The 19,371-nt window shown below is 31.7% G+C and overlaps 2 protein-coding genes and 1 long non-coding RNA gene across 3 annotated transcripts; 2 read left to right on the forward strand and 1 right to left on the reverse strand.

The window, feature by feature from the left end:
* Positions 1–321: 321 nt before the first annotated feature.
* LOC103869442 lies at positions 322–7,420 on the reverse strand. The gene is made up of 2 exons (XR_004457982.1): positions 7,315–7,420; positions 322–7,066 (listed from the first exon to the last, which is right to left on the reverse strand). It is a non-coding gene; the product is annotated as an uncharacterized LOC103869442 (long non-coding RNA).
* A 3,779-nt stretch (positions 7,421–11,199) lies between these two features.
* LOC103869443 (probable polyamine transporter At3g19553) lies at positions 11,200–13,757 on the forward strand. The gene is made up of 3 exons (XM_009147526.3): positions 11,200–11,436; positions 11,566–12,588; positions 13,079–13,757. Exons 2-3 carry the CDS (start codon positions 11,612–11,614, stop codon positions 13,539–13,541), a joined length of 1,440 nt encoding a protein of 479 aa, XP_009145774.1. The 5' UTR covers positions 11,200–11,436; positions 11,566–11,611; the 3' UTR covers positions 13,542–13,757.
* A 2,189-nt stretch (positions 13,758–15,946) lies between these two features.
* LOC103869444 lies at positions 15,947–17,470 on the forward strand. The gene is made up of 3 exons (XM_009147527.2): positions 15,947–16,055; positions 16,130–16,198; positions 17,016–17,470. The coding sequence occupies exons 2-3, from the start codon at positions 16,155–16,157 to the stop codon at positions 17,302–17,304; spliced, it is 333 nt and encodes a 110-aa protein (XP_009145775.1). The 5' UTR covers positions 15,947–16,055; positions 16,130–16,154; the 3' UTR covers positions 17,305–17,470.
* The last annotated feature ends 1,901 nt before the right edge of the window (positions 17,471–19,371 follow it).

Raw genomic sequence — 19,371 nt, forward strand, 5'->3', positions numbered from 1 at the left:
CTACGGTTGCACAAAATTTAACACCACACCTTTTAGTCATACTTTCGTCATAAAACTGTAGTTGCTATTTAGTCTCTTTTCTAATTTGCAACTAGTTTACAACTTTTGTAATTATAAGTATTTTTCTTCCAGAATATTATTTAGTTAGAAGTTAGTGGCTAAAGCTAGCAACTAATTGGTGACTACTATCTTGATAGTTAGTTACAAATTAGTCATAAAGATTTATGACTATTTAACAACTACATTATTGATATCTTTACGAATTAGTATCAAAAATTTAGTGGTTAATAAACTCTTAATTTATTAAATATTAGTTCCGAATTCAAATTTAAATATTAATTTCATATTAATTTAAAAGTTAAATTACAGAGATAAATACATATATATATATATATATATACAAAAATACACCATCATCATCTCTATGAGTTCATCCACTGCACGGGTTCCGCCACCGCATTCTCCACCGGCTTCGGCACAACGACGAGGCACCACGTAGACTCGGAGTGATTCCATCTGAAGCGACGACAGAATCTGGTTGTGGAGCGACCAGTGTTGGTCTGGTACACACGGACTCGGCCGTTCCGATCCGATCTGTTACGTCACAACCACCACCGGCACGTCTTCTGCGTCACGCCACAATTTCTCCTCCCCGTTTCATCACTGCTACTTCTTCTCAGATCTGTAAACAAAACAAAAAAACCAGTTAGAAATTGTATAATAAGATGAAGAGAAAAAAAGAATACCAAGAGAAATGAAAGAAGAAAAAGAAAAAAAGTAGCGATGATGGGAGAGCAGATAAAAGGAAGACGAAGAGAAAGCCTGAGAAAATTCAATCTTTGAAACTAACGATGAGAAAGCACAAAGCAGAGAAGAGAAAGAAAAGAAGAAGTAGAAAATTTTAAAACTTGATTAAATCGTGACCATTAGTTTTACTGATATCAACGGTGGATAACTAACAAAGGTCAATCCTTCCCTTTGTGAATTAACCAATCAGAAACAACCTCTTAAATTATTATTAATTTTTTATCAGTCAAATTATGCTACTAAAGTGCAACTACCTTAGGACATATAGTTGCAAAATAGTGACTAACAATACCCTAAACCTTGAATATTATTCCCTGCTTTTAAAAACTACTATATCTGAAAAATACAAATGATTATATATTAAGTAAGTATAGTTTACCAAATCATTAATGTAGATCAATCTATTTGAAAAAATCTCTATTCAAATCCAAATCATGACACAAGAATGTATTATATTGGATAACATAAATTTTGTGAAGATGTGCATATATCCAAATTGTGCAAGATATGATTAATTTTGGGTGTACTGGTATTTGCTTGTAATATAATAAAATAATTTAAGAAAAATAATATATTTTGGATAATTATTCCAATAAATATGATTACAGTGGCAAAACAGTAACAACTTCGCTATTACTTGTGACTAATTTGCAACTTGATTATGTTTTACAGTCCCAAATTAGTAGCTAATGATACCCTAAGCTCCAAATATGATTTTTATTTTCAAGAATTGTATGTTAAAATATATGATTGTATATTAAATAAGTATTACTTAGAAAATCATTAATGTAAAATAATTTAATTGAGCTTTTAATCTAAATGACTATATAAACTTGAATTTTTTTGGGACTGTATACTTGATACTTCATTGTAACTCCTTTTATATTTGAAGTCACAAGTTAGTTACAGATGCTTATAGTGTGTTGAGTGGCTGAATACAAATATTGTTGGTCACAAGTTAGTTACAAATGCTTATAGTAGTAAATTAGTCACAAAATAAGATTACTCTTTTAATTTTTTTAAAAATCACATAATAAGGGCAAAATCATAAATGTTACTATATATATATATATATATATATATATATATGTTTGTGATGTTGAGTTCGTATTAAAATTATAGAAATCTACAAGAAAATATTAAATTTACAATTTTGAGTGAAAACACCCTAAACACTAAACCTAACTATACTGCAAAATATGTAGCAAATAGTACAACTACTCTTCTACTACACTCGGACATGATAACTGATGCTTTTCTATTGAAAAAACAAATTATTAATATCAGCTAAACTATTTTTAGCAAATAAGTTTCTATAGCAGAAAACTGAAAAGTTGCTTTACTTTGTTATAAATGTCTGTTCATAGTCGTGAAATAGTTATAATCTCTATATAACTGTGGCGGCCTGTGTTTTCAAAACCATATTAGCCACTAAAATACTACTCTTTTGATTAAAGTCACACAAGTGTCCCAAAATATAGTTACTTATTTGCAACTACGCAATTTAATTTATATTAGCAACTAATTTGTAACTACGTATTTGTAACTGTATACTTTGGTCCTAAATACGTTGTTTTTTTTGACACTATTTTGCAATTACACCATTTAGTTGCAACTGAGTTGCAAATAGGTCATAAATAAGCAACGAAATTACCACCACAAGTATTGGTCACAAAATTGCAACTAAATTACTATTCATAAACCGTAGTCACTTAATGGTTGCAAATTCATTAGAAATTAGTCACACATCTTTGCAACTACAGAGCACAGTTGCAAATGCAGTCTCTAAATTAATGTTTTCTTGTAGTGTGTTGACCCATTAGCTTTGTAGATATCTCAACTAAGCCATCTTTGTTGTTATGGACTCCCTCGAGATCGACCCTCACTAAACAAACCCTAGAATCACACACCATGACCACCATATTATCATAAGCAGCTTTACCACGTTGATTCTTTGTAAAGCTTTCATCTTTATACAGACCGTTCCATTGTTTGCAAGTGGATCTAGCCGCTCGCTGAGATGCTAACTGAACCCTAGAGAGTATCTCCTCTATCAAATCTTGGGAAAGATCAGAGATTCTTGTCATTATTTGGAGCCAAAAAAGAAAAATTAGGGGTTTTTAGAAAACTTACGAGTAATCTTTTTATAGAGATAAACTAGTATTATATTATAGTTTCCGGCTTGGAATGATTAAGTTTTTTTTAAAGGCTGGTTTATCATGATATTACAATTACGAAAAACATTACATAGACGATTCAACAACCGACAATACTACATGCCTTATGAGGATCTACGTCTAACTGCATCATCTGAGCCGTCCTACCAAGACTTAGTCTGACTAAATTTACTTGCACCATGTTGAAGATCTCTTGTAAGCCTTTCTTCCATAGCTGCATAATTGTTTAATAAATCGCTTTTTTCGAGAATTGAAACCTGAACTTCCTATAATGCGCAATCTGTAAAAAATTGCATAGTTTGAGATTTGAACCCCAGACCTGGAAGTAGAAGTATTTAAACCTTAAAACCTAGACCTCCTATTATTATACGTCATGACTCATATGGTTTAAGTATAGTTAGTATGAGAAAAACGTGTACTGCAGGATCATCACAATCTAAAACAAGCGGTTGAAAATAATATGTGAAAGGTAATATGTATAGTAACCATTACATGATACATAAACTATATATATATATGTTTTAAAAGTAAATATAAATTATTCAAACAAAATTTAAACAAGTATTTTATCTATTATTAAAATTATATATCTCGAAAATCTTACAATTCATATTTACATGTTCTTACAATCAATATCTCATGTTTTTGTTGATGTAAAAATTGTCCAAGTCGTGCTATTATCATTTAAACAAAAGAAAATAATTTATAATATTTAATATATTTTAAAATTAAATTTATAAATTATTTGATAAATCAAATATACTTCATTATAATTAATTTAATTAACTAAATAACATAGATTTAAATTTTAATTTATCTATATTATATAATAAAAAAAATATTGGATGAAAGTTTTCTTTTCTAAAATTTTAGGCTTGAATGATAGCATGGGATTTAGTAGTATGGAACATGCGAACTGGATACTACAGTACGGTTTAAATACAGTTTATTCAAGAGAAAGGCAAATTGCGGAGAAACTGCGGATCATCTAAAATAAACGGTTCAAAAGAATGAATGGTGACATGTATAATGAATAGTATAACTATAGAATACATATAATATATTTATATTTCATAATTGACAAAATCAGTGAAATAAATAATTATTAAATGCTAATTATATTATAATATTTCAGAAATTATAAAAAAAAAATAAACTAAATAAATAGTTAATAAAAATAATTTATACTCCATGTGTATCATTTTAAGAGGTGTTTAAGGTTTTTGCACAAATATTAAGAAAATACAAACTTTTATGTAATTGACTTTGGTTACATAAAATAACAGAGAATAAAATTAATTCAACCAATAAGAAAAAGATGTAGTATTTTATAATTGGTCAAAAATTTTAAATGACATTAAATTTTACCTATAATTGTGAGAACATTACTTATTTTGAAACAAAATCAAAATCCTTAAACACCAGTTAAACTGATACGGAAGGAGTATCAAACAAGATGTTCTTAAAAGTATAAATAATTCACTAACCACACAAAATTTGGAGTTTATTCAAATGTGTAAGTAGACTATATTTTTCTTCAATTTTTTGGACCGCACATATTACTATTTAATTCAGTTTTATTTTTAACTCAAAACACACCACACTTTAATTTAGAAGCGACTAGTTACATATCGTTACATTTTTGTGTACCACACGTATACCACAGTAACATTAAGAACATTAATACTTAAAAATTACAATATTGTGATTAACCACATCATATTATTTCATTTTCAACTCTAGGTGGAGTTCAAAGAAAATTTGTTTAGCACTTCAATCATTCTTTTTAATTTATTTATTTTTAAATAAAAATACAAACACAAAAAGTTATAGAATGTTAACACAAATTATGGTCGGCCATGCATTCCACTCATTGTGCATTGCCACATTCAAGGCTTTTATCTACAAAAAAGATGCATTAATTCAAATATTTAATGACCATTTTACATAGACTCAACACATACTTTTTTGGAAACCTAAGGTGGGTACAAACTAGATATATGCTTATTTGCTCCAAAAAAAACTAGATATATGCTTTATGGGGTAGTTGTGATTCATCTCGTTTTTTTAAATCACAGTTTTTTAATTCCATTTGCTTTGACACTATCTAGATATTCGATGTTCGAAATATCCAGTAAATATATCTTTTAACCGGATATTTATTTCGATTCACAAAATTAAATTTAGAAAACAAAAAATATATAAACTTCGTATAAAAAATAATATATCATTATAAAATAAGATAATCATCTTTTAAAACTGTAATAATTGAATAGGGCGGAATACAACCCCAACTGCATATTTATTTAAATTTCCTACCCCAACTTTCATATGTGACCTTGTTTCCTCCCTTGGCGAAAATCCTGTTATTCTACTGTTATCTCAAGCCGAGACGTGAGCCGTAATAACTTACATAATAACCAAAACAACATAGTTTTGTCTCTCAACACAAAACGACGTAGTTTTGTATTTGAGGTTAAAATTAGGTTTTACTTCTTCTTCTCCATCGTTATTACTCTGGTTTCTCCATTCTCTTGCCAAATCATAAGTCTTGTAATCTTAAAACGATAAAAGCATCTGTGTTTCTCAAGGTTTGTCTTCACTCTCATCTTATTTTTTCAGACTATTTTCGACATTATGAAACAATAGAAATTAAATTTCTTGGAACTTTTTTGAAATTTGATTAAGCTTTTCAATGGGTGATCGAGTAAGAGGCCTCCCGAAGAGGTGTAGATGTGGAGAGGCTGTTGTAAGGAATACATCCAGAACAATTAAAAACCCAGGGAGATTGTTTCATGCTTGTCCTTTTGGGAGAGAAGGGGTATGTTCATTGTGGTCTTCTTGAAGTTTATATTTTGAGTTTAGTTATGCTTGTTGTCGCAATGGTATTTAATTTAAGCTAATGTATGTTGTTGTAGCTAATCTATGTTCTATTAGTTGTAGTAGACTTATGTATGTTCTTGTAGTTGAAGTTAAGACTGATGTATGTTCTTGTTTTTATGGTAATGTGAGGTCTTGTAAGTTCATGTCTGCAAAAATGATCCTACAAAGAACATAACTTGAAATTCAACATGCATTTGTTCAACATTCTTTTGGAAACATAAGTAAATAATATTTGGAAAATAGTGTACAAACACCACAACTGACTCAAACCGACATTCATTAAGAAAAAAACAAAGACAAAAAACTGACTGAAAAGTACCACCAAAAGCTGAAAGAAACACCAACAAAGCTCTGCCAAAAACCGACTGAGAAGCGCCATCAAAGCTCAACTAAAAACCGAAAGAAGCTCCACCAAAAACCAACCTAAGCTTCTATTAGAACCTGATATTAGTCTTGGGTCTGTTGACTTGGGCCCTCTCCGAAGTCTTCACTAATAGGGTCATGTTCCTCTACTCTTCCCGTCGAAGCTTTCTTCCTTCCATACTTATGTTTGATCGGCACACCAATGTTGGGCAGTCTTCTTTAGTCCCACAAACAGCTGATGATTTGATATATCCCCCCCCCCCCATTTCTTTAGCTTGATATTCCATCCACCTTTTAGTGCATACTCCAATACTGCCTCTTTGAACTCTTCCATGGTGTCGAACACTTGTCTTAGCTCCAGCTCACCGCTTCCTGGTCTGAATCTCACAAAGGACTCGTTGTCGTCATCATCAGAATTAGGAGGAGTATTATGATGATCAAAATCCTCATCTTCATCAACAAAACTAGCCACATTATTTTCAATTCTAATATCTTCTTCACTTGGCATCACTTACTCCTCAACTTCACAATGCTATGTTGTGTTCACAAGAAATATATTAATCATTCCTCTCCATTTACCCGCTTCACACATGTTCAGAAACATCAGATCACCATCGCTCATTATCTTCCTATCCTTATGCTCTTCATTAGGGAGCTTATACCACACACGCTGTACATTTAATCCTTCTCCAAACTCTTCTGCCAATGCGTTAAATAACTCCTCCGGTTTACAGTTGATGGTCCTCACCTCACCACCAATATAACCAACATCGCCTCTATGATTCTTCACCCAATACCCTCCACATTTCACACTGAACTTCACAATTTCCCACATGCTGCAAAGAGAAGCAACAAAACTGTCAATAAAAGGCGTTTTTTACTCTCTGTGACATTTCATCGAACAGTTGATGTGCACTAATATTTCAAGCTCTTCTCTTCATAAAACACACAGAACTAAACAATATTTGACTTCCATTATCAAGTAATAGACACAGAGAAATCGAAAGACAGTTAAAATAACCAAATTGTCACCTTTTTTTATTTAATCTTAACTATTAGAATGACAAAAATAACTCGAAATTACCTCATCTTCGCTTGCTGTGAAAATGCCCAATACTATCTACCATGAACCTTACAACATTCACACACTCGCTTGAGTTCTAGACACTTTAATCTTCAAGACTCATGATTTGGCCATAGAATAGAGAAACAAGAATAATAACGTTGGAGAAGAAAAAGTAAAATATAATTTTAACCCCAAACACAAAACTACGTCGTTTTGTGTTGAAAGATAAAACTATGTCGTTTTGGTTAATATTTCAGTCACTACGGCTCACTTCTCGGCTTGAGATAACAGTATACTAACGAGATTTTCGTCAAGGGATGAAACAAGGTTACATATGAAAGTTGGGGTAGAAAATTAAAATAAATATGTAGTTGGGATTGTATTCCGCCCTATTCAATAGTTCAAGTAGTATTACGCACGAACGGGATTGTTTGGGTTGTAAAAGGCACTTTTCCCATGTTTTATGGGGTAGTTGTGATTCATCTCGTTTTTTAAATCACAGTTTTATAATTCCATATGCTTTGACATTATTTAGATATTCGATGTTCGAAATATCCAGTAAATATATCTTTTAACCGGATATTTATTTCGATTCTCAAAATTAAATTTAGAAAACAAAAAATATATAAATTCGTATAAAAAATAATATATCATTATAAAATAAGATAATCATCTTTTAAAACTGTAATAATTGAATAATTAATTTATTGAATATAAATATTATCAAAATGCAAAAAAAATAATTATATAATACATGGCAACAAAAATTGTAAAAAAATAATTATACAATATTTTAACAATCATAAAGGTAAATAATAATTATAAAGCTTAAGAAGAATAATTGAACTATATAGTATCAACTTGTATCGGTAAGATTTGAAATTAATAGTATTACCAAGAATCAGCATTATTTTATCTTTACAATATATATATATAATTATGTACACAAGTATATAGAAAATAATTTAAATATGTAAATAGAGATATACATTGGATCAGATCGGATATCCGTTTTAAAAATTTTAGTATTTTTATTTGATTCGTTTTTAACGGGTATTGCGTATTAGTATTTGTTTTGGTTGTACAGGTACGAAAGTCTAATTTTTTTAATCGAATAAAAAATAATGAATCGAATCAAAATTTACAGATATTTTTCTCACCGAAACATCCCACACTCCATCGAATCCTACATCTGTCACTGTGCGATACATGTATTCCGCCGATTTTGATGCACTGTAACAGGTTAAATAACAACATTGCATTAAAATATCATAAATTTTATACCAATTTTGAAATAATATAAGGATTTTATTTTGTTACTTAGATGGTAAAAATAAATTCAGAACTAAAATTTAATAAAATAAAAATAAATTTATTCAAAACCACTACAAATCCTAACGGTTGCTATTATACATTCTTCTTTAAATACAAGACAGTCTTTCGCATGTTAACACCAAATCATTTTCAGTCTTTTCCCAAATCTGCAAAATGGTGAAAAAAAGTAAAGGTCGTCAAAAAATAGAGATGGTCAAAATGAAAAATGAAAATAATCTACAGGTTACTTTCTCAAAAAGAAGAAATGGTCTTTTCAAAAAAGCCAGTGAGCTTTGCACGCTTTGTGGTGTTGAAATTGTTGTTATTGTATTTTCGCCTGGCAAAAAAGTTTTTTCTTTTGGTCATCCAAATGTTGATTGTGTAATTGATCGCTTCACAAACATTAATCCACCACATCCTCGTCAACACACCGATACACAACTTAGCGAAGCCCATCGAAATGCAATTATTCAAGATCTCAACAGTCATCTCACTCAAGTAAGTGTTAAATTATCACTTATATATTTTAACTAAACGTTATTTTAAATTAAAAAAAATTATAGGTATGGAAGACCAACTAATTTACTGGATTATACTTTGTTGTTTTGTTAGAGTATTTTACAATATCACAATACTTTCTATTTAACTAATAAACTATTTAAAAACAATTGAAAAATAAAATCTTCCTCCGTCTTTTAGAGTAACGGTCATGATTTCTCTTCTTTAGAATTTATTAAGCCTATTTGGATTTTAAAACCTTTTTGAATAAATCTTTTATAAATTATCATGAGTTTAAAAGGATTAAATATGGTCGAGTGCATATAAACAATATAAACCGTGAATGACTAATATATAGATAATGTATATATTTTTCTTTATTATAAAGATTTAGTATATAGCTATTTAAAATTTTTGTTTAAAGTACATTCTAATGTTGTTATGTGGCTTTAACAAAACGATACAAAAAATAGGTAACAGAAGAATTCGAAATTGAGAAAAAGAGGGCTGAAGACTTAAAGAAAAAGAGAAAAAATAGTTATATATCTGATAATTGGTGGGAAGAACCTATAAAAGAGTTGAACTTAAGCCAGCTCACTGAATTCAAATGTGGCTTGGAAAAGTTGAGAAAAACAGTGACTACTGAAGCCTCCAAGAATTTTCAAACAATTGTTCCGCGTCATAACTTCGATGGTGGAAGTTCAAATAATGCTACTTTCGGGATTTGTGATGATCATGCAGGTAATATCGACACCAATTTAGATCTGTACAATCATCAAAGAATGGTGGCAACAAACACATTCGCTTGTAATCATCACAACATGATGGTTCCTTATCATATTACAACACCATTTGGGAATATTGGTAATGGTAATATTATTGAAGGGTTTGCTGCAGAATACAATCAAAACCCGAACCATTTATGTTTTAAGAAAGAACACATTTCTGGGTGTGACCACCATTCAGTTCATCCTCCTCGTTTCGGACATGGTTACTATTAAATTTTGTTCTTTTTGCCATAAGCACAATGTTTTATGTATTGTTTTTGTTTTGTTGTTATTTATACATTTGGGATGGCGTTAGTTTGGAAATTATTACTGCCAATGTTTTTTTTTTCAAACTTGTTAAACACAATTTTAGTTTGTTGCTGTTTTTTATATTTCAAAATTTTCCAAATTTATAATACTTTTTTCAACTTCTGTAATGAAATACATGTCATATGTATATTCTTACACTTCTCTGAAAAATTGTATAATTTCAATACCTTTACACATAAGATAATAATATTTATGGATTTTAAGAGTTTTGAGCTTGGTCAGGCCGGACCGATGCCTGGGCATTTTATCTGGACTCAAGAACCCGAACTGGAATCGATCCAAAAATATCCAACTCAAAATCATATCGAAAATTTACAAGTATCTATTGGGTCCAAAATTATTGTATCTGAAAGAACCGGAACCCAAAAACCGTCTGAATAAACATGTAGCCAAAAAGCTGATCCGAATAGATACGGCTCGATAAAAACCGATTCACTCCCTAGTTCAAAACACGTATATCGAAAACTATATTTTTTGTGTTCTATTTTATATATCTTATTTTCTGATTTATTTGAAATATATTTTTGCTAACAATCTTTATTATTTTTTGTAATATTTTAAGTAATATGAAGATTTCAATGTAAAATTTAGAGTTTAAAAATATTTTATTTTAAATTATTACTAGTTTATTTTAAGTTATTTTGTAAAATTTTAGATATATATGATAGATTTTGCTTAAATTTGATGGTGTTTGGGTATTTCATGTCTTCTTAGATCCTAAATATCGATCCGGACATGAAAATTACGGATATTTTACAAGTATTTTAATTATAGACCCAAATAGATTTAGATCCAAGAAAAACCGATCCGGACTCAAGAAAAACTGATCCACACCTAAATCAAGTACCTGTTAGATCCAAATATTTAAGATCTAAATGACTCTAACCTGAAAGGAACCAGCCAAAACTCGACCCAAAGAACTGAACGCCCAGGCTAATTAACATCCCTAGGGCCATACAATAGCAATAGTTGGTGTAGGAAAAGACAAAAGAGAGATAGAACGAATAAAAGTTTGATAGATGGCGTAGTAGTGTAATAGAAGGAGCCATGTGGCGCCTTTAATGTAATGTAATTCCCACAACAGGTCCAAAAACGATTCTACAAGATTCTTCAAATCCAACGTCACATCCAATCTTGAATCTGAGAAGTAAAGCTGAATCTTTACAATCAATTCCCATCTTCTTTCTCTCCGTTGTTCTTCACAGAAAGATACAGAGAGAGACCCTTCAAGATTAGACTCTCCAATTGAAACCCATCGTTTTAATTTGTTCCTCTGTTTTCTGAACAGAGTCTCTTCAAGGCTTCATTTTTGTATAATAAACTCTCCAAAGTTTTTTATCTTTTTGTATGTTTTCCACAGAATCACCGAGACTAGTCAAGACAAATCTGCCGGTGGTACTTGTCTGATGGGTGAAGAGACAACCGCAAACGATGAAAATGTAGCCAAGACAAAACCAAGTCCAAAGCTGACACTATTGCCTCTAGTGTTTCTGATATTCTATGAAGTTTCTGGTGGCCCTTTTGGTGTGGAGGACTCTGTTAAATCAGGTGGTGGTCCTCTCTTAGCCCTCCTAGGCTTCTTGATCTTCCCTCTCATCTGGAGCATACCCGAAGCTCTGATCACAGCCGAGCTCGCCACAAGCTTCCCTGAGAACGGTGGCTACGTGGTTTGGATCTCTTCAGCGTTTGGTCCCTTCTGGGGATTCCAAGAAGGGTTTTGGAAATGGTTCAGTGGCGTTATGGACAATGCTCTCTACCCTGTTCTGTTTCTTGATTACCTGAAACATTCCTTCCCTGTTTTGAACCATGTAGCTGCTCGTGTACCTGCTCTGTTAGTCATTACCTTCTCGCTGACGTATCTGAACTACAGAGGATTGCATATCGTCGGCTTTTCAGCTGTTCTGTTAGCGGTTTTCTCGCTCTGCCCTTTTCTTGTAATGGCTTTGCTTGCGGTTCCTAGGATCAGGCCTCAGCGTTGGCTGTTTGTGGATTTCAAGAAAGTTAACTGGAGAGGGTACTTCAATACAATGTTTTGGAATCTGAACTATTGGGACAAGGCTAGTACTCTTGCAGGGGAAGTTGAGAGCCCTGGGGAGACGTTTCCAAAGGCTTTGTTTGGAGCGGTTTTGTTGGTCATGGGGTCGTATTTGATTCCTCTTATGGCTGGGACTGGAGCTTTGAGCGAGTCTTCTTCGGGTGAGTGGAGTGATGGGTATTTTGCTGAGGTTGGGATGCTTATTGGAGGTGTTTGGCTCAAGGGATGGATACAAGCTGCTGCTGCAATGTCGAATCTAGGATTGTTTGAAGCTGAGATGAGTAGTGATGCGTTCCAGCTTCTTGGTATGAGCGAGATTGGGATGCTCCCTGCTTTTTTTGCCCAGAGGTTAGTTACTTAGTACGCAAGACTGTGTTTTAGGGTATGAATCATGCCTAGCGCTGAGCATTTGGGTTTCCTGTTCGGATCGGGATATTTGGGTTGGGGTATATAGAACCCCCGTTTAGGAACCCAATACATAACCGGATTATAATATATGTTCGGATAATGTCGGGGTCGGGTTTCTATTTTATTACAAATCCCGAAACATAACCGGATTGTAAATGGTTCGGGTTTAAAACCCAAAAAAACTGGAAAACCCTCGGAAAACTGGAAAATTGGGTAATTCGGGTTTTAATAATTGTCGATTTATAAATGATATTTTTATATAGAATTATTTTAAAATTAAAAATAACAAATATATTTGTAATTTTCAGTTCGGTTCCGGTCTCGGTTTTCAGTTTAGTTCAGGTTCGGGTTTCGGATAATATGCGCAGGACTAATCATACATTTGTAGAACTCTGTTTAACGTTCTTTGTGTCATTGTGTGTGGCCACAGGTCAAAGTATGGTACACCAACGATCAGTATTCTGTGCTCAGCTACAGGAGTCATATTCTTGTCGTGGTTGAGCTTTCAAGAGATCATAGAGTTTCTGAACTTCTTGTACGCGTTAGGAATGCTTCTTGAGTTCGCAGCCTTTGTGAAGCTAAGGATCAAGAAACCGGATCTTAACAGACCTTATAGAGTTCCATTAAACACCTTTGGAACTTTATTGCTGTGTTTGCCTCCTTCTTTGCTTGTGATTCTTGTGATGGTTTTGGCCGCTCCAAAGACGTTTTTAATCAGTGGTTTTATCATCGTCGTCGGGTTCTGCTTGTACCCGTTCTTAGAATTCGTGAAGGAGAAACGATGGGCGAGATTCATCCCAGAGGATCCAAGAAGACAGGTTTTAGGAGTTCAAACAGAGTCCCAGTTGGATGAAGAACATGGAGACGAGTCTTCTGCTAGCCTTCTCCCATGATCTCAAAAGACAGATCAACCAAAACTCTTTCATTCTTTGCATGTCTTATAAAGAGACATGAAAAGTTTGTTTTGTATAGTTTGTACGAATGCAGTTTATTTTATGTCTTGTTCAGCTTTTGGCTTAGAGTACATTAAGGTTTATGTGCAAGTTGTCTAAGATTATAGTATGATTATGTATATAGTTATTTATTCAAGTACCCCACATTTTCGTCAAGTCTTTATGGGCCTCTTAGTTTGGCCTGGAGACATGTTTTATTTACAGTACAGTACTAATTTTCCAAATCTTTATGGTATGAGACTTAGACAGTATGTTCTAAGTTCACGAAAATTCTCACTTAAAAACCATAAGTGGCTACATCATTCAGTGTCTACTATGTTTGCACTTTGTAGTGAATGTGATTCGAAACATGAAGCTGCAAATAAACTGCAGTGTTCAGAAAGAATCTAACATCTTTACCTTTTTTCGCGCTTCACTTCGGCGTTCTGACTTTGGATTTTTCTGTTAAAGCGCTTTACTCCTTTAATTTGTTCCTAGACTCGATGTTTAAAATCTTTTATTTTAACACTAGTATATTATACTATTACAAACTATGAAAAAATATTACATTCATGATTTTACAATCAATAATTGTACCTATTTTATGAAAATTTATGTATGCACTATTTCTAACTGTCCTATATACGAAAATCTACATATGACGATTTTATTTGCACTATTATGAATATTTTTTGTAAATCTTTTATCTATTAATTTAAAAATTAAAGCTACATTTTTCACTTGAGGGGTTCTAAATTAAAATTTATAATCACATCGAATGGAAAGAAAAAAGAAGAAAACGAGGATAAGAACACTTTTTGGCAGATTCCCACCTGAGGTTGAGAGGTTCTTCACAGCAATTATAAAAAGGCATCTTTTCTTTGAAGCAGCACTATCAAAAGATGGATGTGCTCACTTCATAGATACGCCTCTCAAAATGGCTCGAACCTCAAGCGCATTTGAGTCGATGGCACCTTGATTCCGAACAATTGGAGTTCTGCATTTTGTTTTGCATTTTCTTAGTTCCTTTATTAATTTTCGGAGTATGTTTAGTAATAAGAAAAGACAAAGTACTAAATCTAAACCGAAACTTATAACATAGGGAAACATATGCTAGATCGAATACACTCAATTGGGAATTTGGGATGATAAATTTCCCAAAACAAACAAAGTTAGCTCAGTGTAACGTAACAAGATATAGATGAACAGATCACGTTCCTTTAAAATATATGATCTAGATGGTCTTTTCGTATTCTATTTTTATCAGATAGATTTCCCAATCCCACAAATCGTATCTTTATTAGGAATCATAAACTATAACAACCAATTACGTCAAGTAAGAAAATCGACAACATTTTACTAAAACTTGACAAAAGAAAAGATTAGTTGAACTGTTGTCTCTCAAAAACAGTCTCATCTTTTAAAACCAAAAACAATCTCTTCCATTGGATTTAGCATTTTCCTTATGAAGCTATGCAATGTGCATAATGGAATATATGCTAAGTTTTCTGTTTAAAAAGGTTACAACCAAATGAAGTAGTTTATATCTTTTTTATAAAATACATGCATGTTGGTTTGTAAAATTTGAAAGAAGATTGCATGGTGAAGTTTTGGAAATTAAGTAAAGAAAACAAAACAACTTATAATGAAACAACATTTTAAATTAATTATAGAAAATATTTTAGCAAAAAAAAACATTTTAAGTTACAAAAGTACACACGTATTGAAACAAAACTTTAAATACCTGAATTCATTGTGTTAATTATTTAAGGGCAATTTAATCTCTTAGCGAGGTCTTTTGTATTAGTATCAAGTTTCCATTATATATAAAAGCATTACATCTAAAAAGTATCACCATCCGACATCATAATCCGATCATTAAATTCGGAACTTCTTTATAACCAACGGTACTCATTAATCGACATTAATTTATTTATTGTAATAACACAATAACACTTTTGTACTTCGATATTCTTGAAGACCTTTGGGTTAAGTTCTCTAGCTTCTTTTATCACCTTAATATTTTATCACTAGAAAAATTGTATAGTAAATCGATTAAACTACTCACAAATACCACAGATATAGATCGACGAACATATATTAAAGACATATCGAACCCGATACGCGATTTAAACTACAAGATACTGAGATTTACATACACATACATGATACATCCATAATCTACAGCTAATTACCATGCATATTCTGGAATCTAAAACCCAAATCTCCTATCTACCACACTCGATCGATGGTAGTTTATCGACACGTCAATTCTTCTGAACTAATTTTTTAAAAAAATTCTTTTGAACTAATTACAAGTTATTTATCCTTTCTTGATTCCCCACTTTCAGATTCTCTATCCGTGCAGTTTCTAGTGTGTATATATATGAACTATAGAAGAGACCAAAGATATTTCAGATCTCAAGTCATATATTGAAAGCAATAAACTTGTACTAATATACATATTTATATAGGGTAAATAGATTAATTCCATATATACATAACGAAATTTCATAAGAAAAAGCTAATTTGAGTATTTATTTGAGTAGGTTCGTGGGTTCACACACACTGTTGATGGGAAGAACTGTGATCACCAAAGCACCAGAGCTGTTCTTAAGGTCAACACCACAACTTTCTCATCATTCTTCTTTTATTTTCACATATTAAATGCTATTAGCCACGAGATACATCATAAACGCTGAAAACAACCCCTAAATAAATCATCTTATTAATTGCTTAATCAGTAAACTATATTTTTTTCTTATTTTGTGTTTTAAACTTTCTTAAAATAAATAAATTATATTCCATCGTCATCAATTTTACAAAAAACAATTAGAAACAAAACTTTTTTTTTTGAAATTAATAAAGTTATAATGGCCAACAGTAGACATGGACTAAACACTCGAAACCCGATATTAAAACCAAACCTGAATCTGTATCCGATTCCAGCTGTTCGAAACTAAACTTTTAACAAACACTTTTCAAAATCTAGCTTTTATACTTCATTTGTTTCTAAAAGTATGATTTTTTAGAGTTATTTTTTGTTTCAAAATAATAGATTTTTTAGAATTTTAAGGTACTTTTAGTAGTTAATATTGATAAATTGTATACTTTTAAAAAATATTAATTAAAAATATTTGAATTGATTAAATACTATTGGTTGATAGTTATTGGAAAATGTATAGTGAAATAAACAATAAATTTAATTGTAAATATTTTATATTCTTAATATGCGTGAATATTCTATAAAAAAAAAATTCGAGAACGGAGGGAGTATATAGGTAGTAGCTAGGGTGGGTGTTCGAGAAAAAGCTACGTAGGTACTAGGTAGTAATTAAAATGTGTGATCAATACGTAAAATTAATATAGACAACTTTGAGGTCATTAGTGAAAAAAGGAGAGAAGTAACTAAATAGTTTTATGCTACTGATTTAGGAGTTGGAAGCAAGTTCAAGGACGAGCAGGGATAAGCAGCAAAGCTGCAAAACCACATCCTATGGTAGTCGACTACTCTGAAGACATTTCCTATCATAGAGTGGAGATCAACCGTGGCGGCGAAGAGGAGTGGATCCCACACCCACGTACCGGAATATTCTTTCCGCCAGGACATGAGTCGGTGATGGACGGTGTCCCTGACGGTGCTGCTTCCTTCGACATGACGTTTTGGCTTAGGAACATTGACGGTGTGGACAAACCTGACCCTGACCATCATTTTCCTAACTGAAAAATGCTATAACGATCGAGTAATGTAAGAAATTATAATGGGACTATACTATGTAACTATAGCAAAATAATATCATTCCTGATGATGAATGGTGTGTACGCAACGTTTGATAATGATAATTTCGTATGATGCATGGTTGGTTTATGCAGCGACCATTAAGAGAGAATGTATCTTTTGTTTTGGAGAGTCTAGCGAATTGCGAAACGTGTAAACAAGCCATATTTACCACTAAGTTTGCTTTGATCCTTGGCTTGAGATTCATGGAATTCGCCCTACTGCGTAGTTTTGGTTTGAACACTACCTGTAGTCCGTTTTCATGAGTTTTGTTACATAATAATTTTTGAATCATTCTCCAATAAATTTTTTTACCTAATATTATTTGATTAAATTGAAGATACTATATGAATATATGATGATAGTTCAAATGCTTTGAATGCATAAAACAGTTAATGAAATATGACAATTCGATAGTGAACAGTCATAGCTTGGGAACGGTTATCATCCGCCCATGGCTATTTATACTTTCGTTTGTTATTTTCAACTTTTGATATTTCCTATTTAATCAGAAAATTGAACACAGTAGAACCTCTATAAATTAATAATGTTTGAACTTTGAAATTTTATTAATCTATGTATATAATATATATTGCATAGAAATTAAATGTGTTTTTAGGTAGAATATTATTAAATCTCATCAAAAATGTATTGAGTGTTAAAAAATATAAAGATAATTCCATTGTGAATATAAAACAAACCATATAATAATAGGTCATTACTTATATTAAATATGTATACATAAAAATTATTAATTTATTATTTAATGAGACCATATATTTACATAGAATTTTCTAAAAAAATATTATCTTATTATTTTATCGATTTGTGTCAAATTTTAAATTTGTCCAAATTGGGACCGGTAAAATTTATTAATTATAGAAATTATTAATTTATCGAGTATTAATTTATAGAAGGTCTACTGTAACTCGATTTTATTTCCTCTTGTATATTACTTCCTCCGTTCCCAAAAGTAAGATTTTCTAGAGTTTATTCTTGTTCCACAAAAATAGATTTTCTATATTTTTAAGGTATTTTTTGTATATTTTTGAGAAACATTAACTATGAATATTTGAATTGATTAAATTTTATTGATAGATGGTTATTGGAAAGTGTATTAAAAAGTAAATTATAGATTAAATTATAAATATTTATTATATTCTTAATAAACGTGAAAGCTCTAGAAGATCTTACTTTCAGGAACAGAAGGAATAGCTTCTTGTACACCCACTCCCACAATCCCAAGGCCATTTCTCTTCCATGCGAGGTAAACGGTCAAAAACAAAAATATTAGAGCGTTCTAGAGTTGAGGTCCTAAAAGTATATATATACTCTTAGGACCCCAACATAACTCCCTGTTGGAGGTGCTATGACCTAACTTCTCTTAAGTGACGTCATGATAGATTAATAGTAAAAGATTGAAAGTATATACAGTAAATCATTTGTATGGGATTTATGAAGGAATCATATTGTTAACATACGACTAAAATGCTGCATCTTACAATAAATGCAGTGGCCATACTAGTTCGGCTTATTATGAACGATCTTTTGTTGTAGGGTAACAATGCTACTTGGTTTAAAAGTATAATCAAAATATAAGTTTGATAGGTGGTGCCGGCCAGTGGGTACTCTCCTAAGTGCAACCCAAAAACGAAGAGTTGTAAAGAAGGATTATTCAACGAACTGGGTTGCCCTTAAAGATGGGTAATATTACAAGTCTTCAGGGAAATAAATTCTGCAACATAACTGTCAACTCTTCAGAATGGCAGTATACACATCAATGAATGACTGAAACCCACCCGTTTCGTTTAAAATGTTTTTCTATGTACAATCACTTCCCAATCTTTGCCGACATTTTGTTCAGTTTAGCGTGTGGTTAAAGCTAGTACAAGTACATTTTAGTCTTAAAGTGCTTCACAAGTTTAGGGTGTCCATTTTTTCATATCTCGAGTGTTAACTTCATCTCAAACGTTTTCTTCTTTGAAATTGAATACAAAAATGAAGCAGAAGCTC

This window comes from Brassica rapa, chromosome A05 (genome assembly GCF_000309985.2).
Source record: "Brassica rapa cultivar Chiifu-401-42 chromosome A05, CAAS_Brap_v3.01, whole genome shotgun sequence".
NCBI classification, from domain to species: domain Eukaryota; kingdom Viridiplantae; phylum Streptophyta; class Magnoliopsida; order Brassicales; family Brassicaceae; genus Brassica; species Brassica rapa.

What these genes read in the sequence shown, in the direction of transcription:
- LOC103869443 (XM_009147526.3), top strand. Translation starts at nt 11,612, where the DNA reads ATGGGTGAAGAGACAACCGCAAACGATGAAAATGTAGCCAAGACAAAA. An exon ending in CCTGCTTTTTTTGCCCAGAG is followed by an intron (nt 12,589 to 13,078) that starts GTTAGTTACTTA and finishes GTGTGGCCACAG; the next exon opens with GTCAAAGTATGGTACACCAA.
- LOC103869444 (XM_009147527.2), top strand. Translation starts at nt 16,155, where the DNA reads ATGGGAAGAACTGTGATCACCAAAGCACCAGAGCTGTTCTTAAG. An exon ending in GCACCAGAGCTGTTCTTAAG is followed by an intron (nt 16,199 to 17,015) that starts GTCAACACCACA and finishes CTACTGATTTAG; the next exon opens with GAGTTGGAAGCAAGTTCAAG.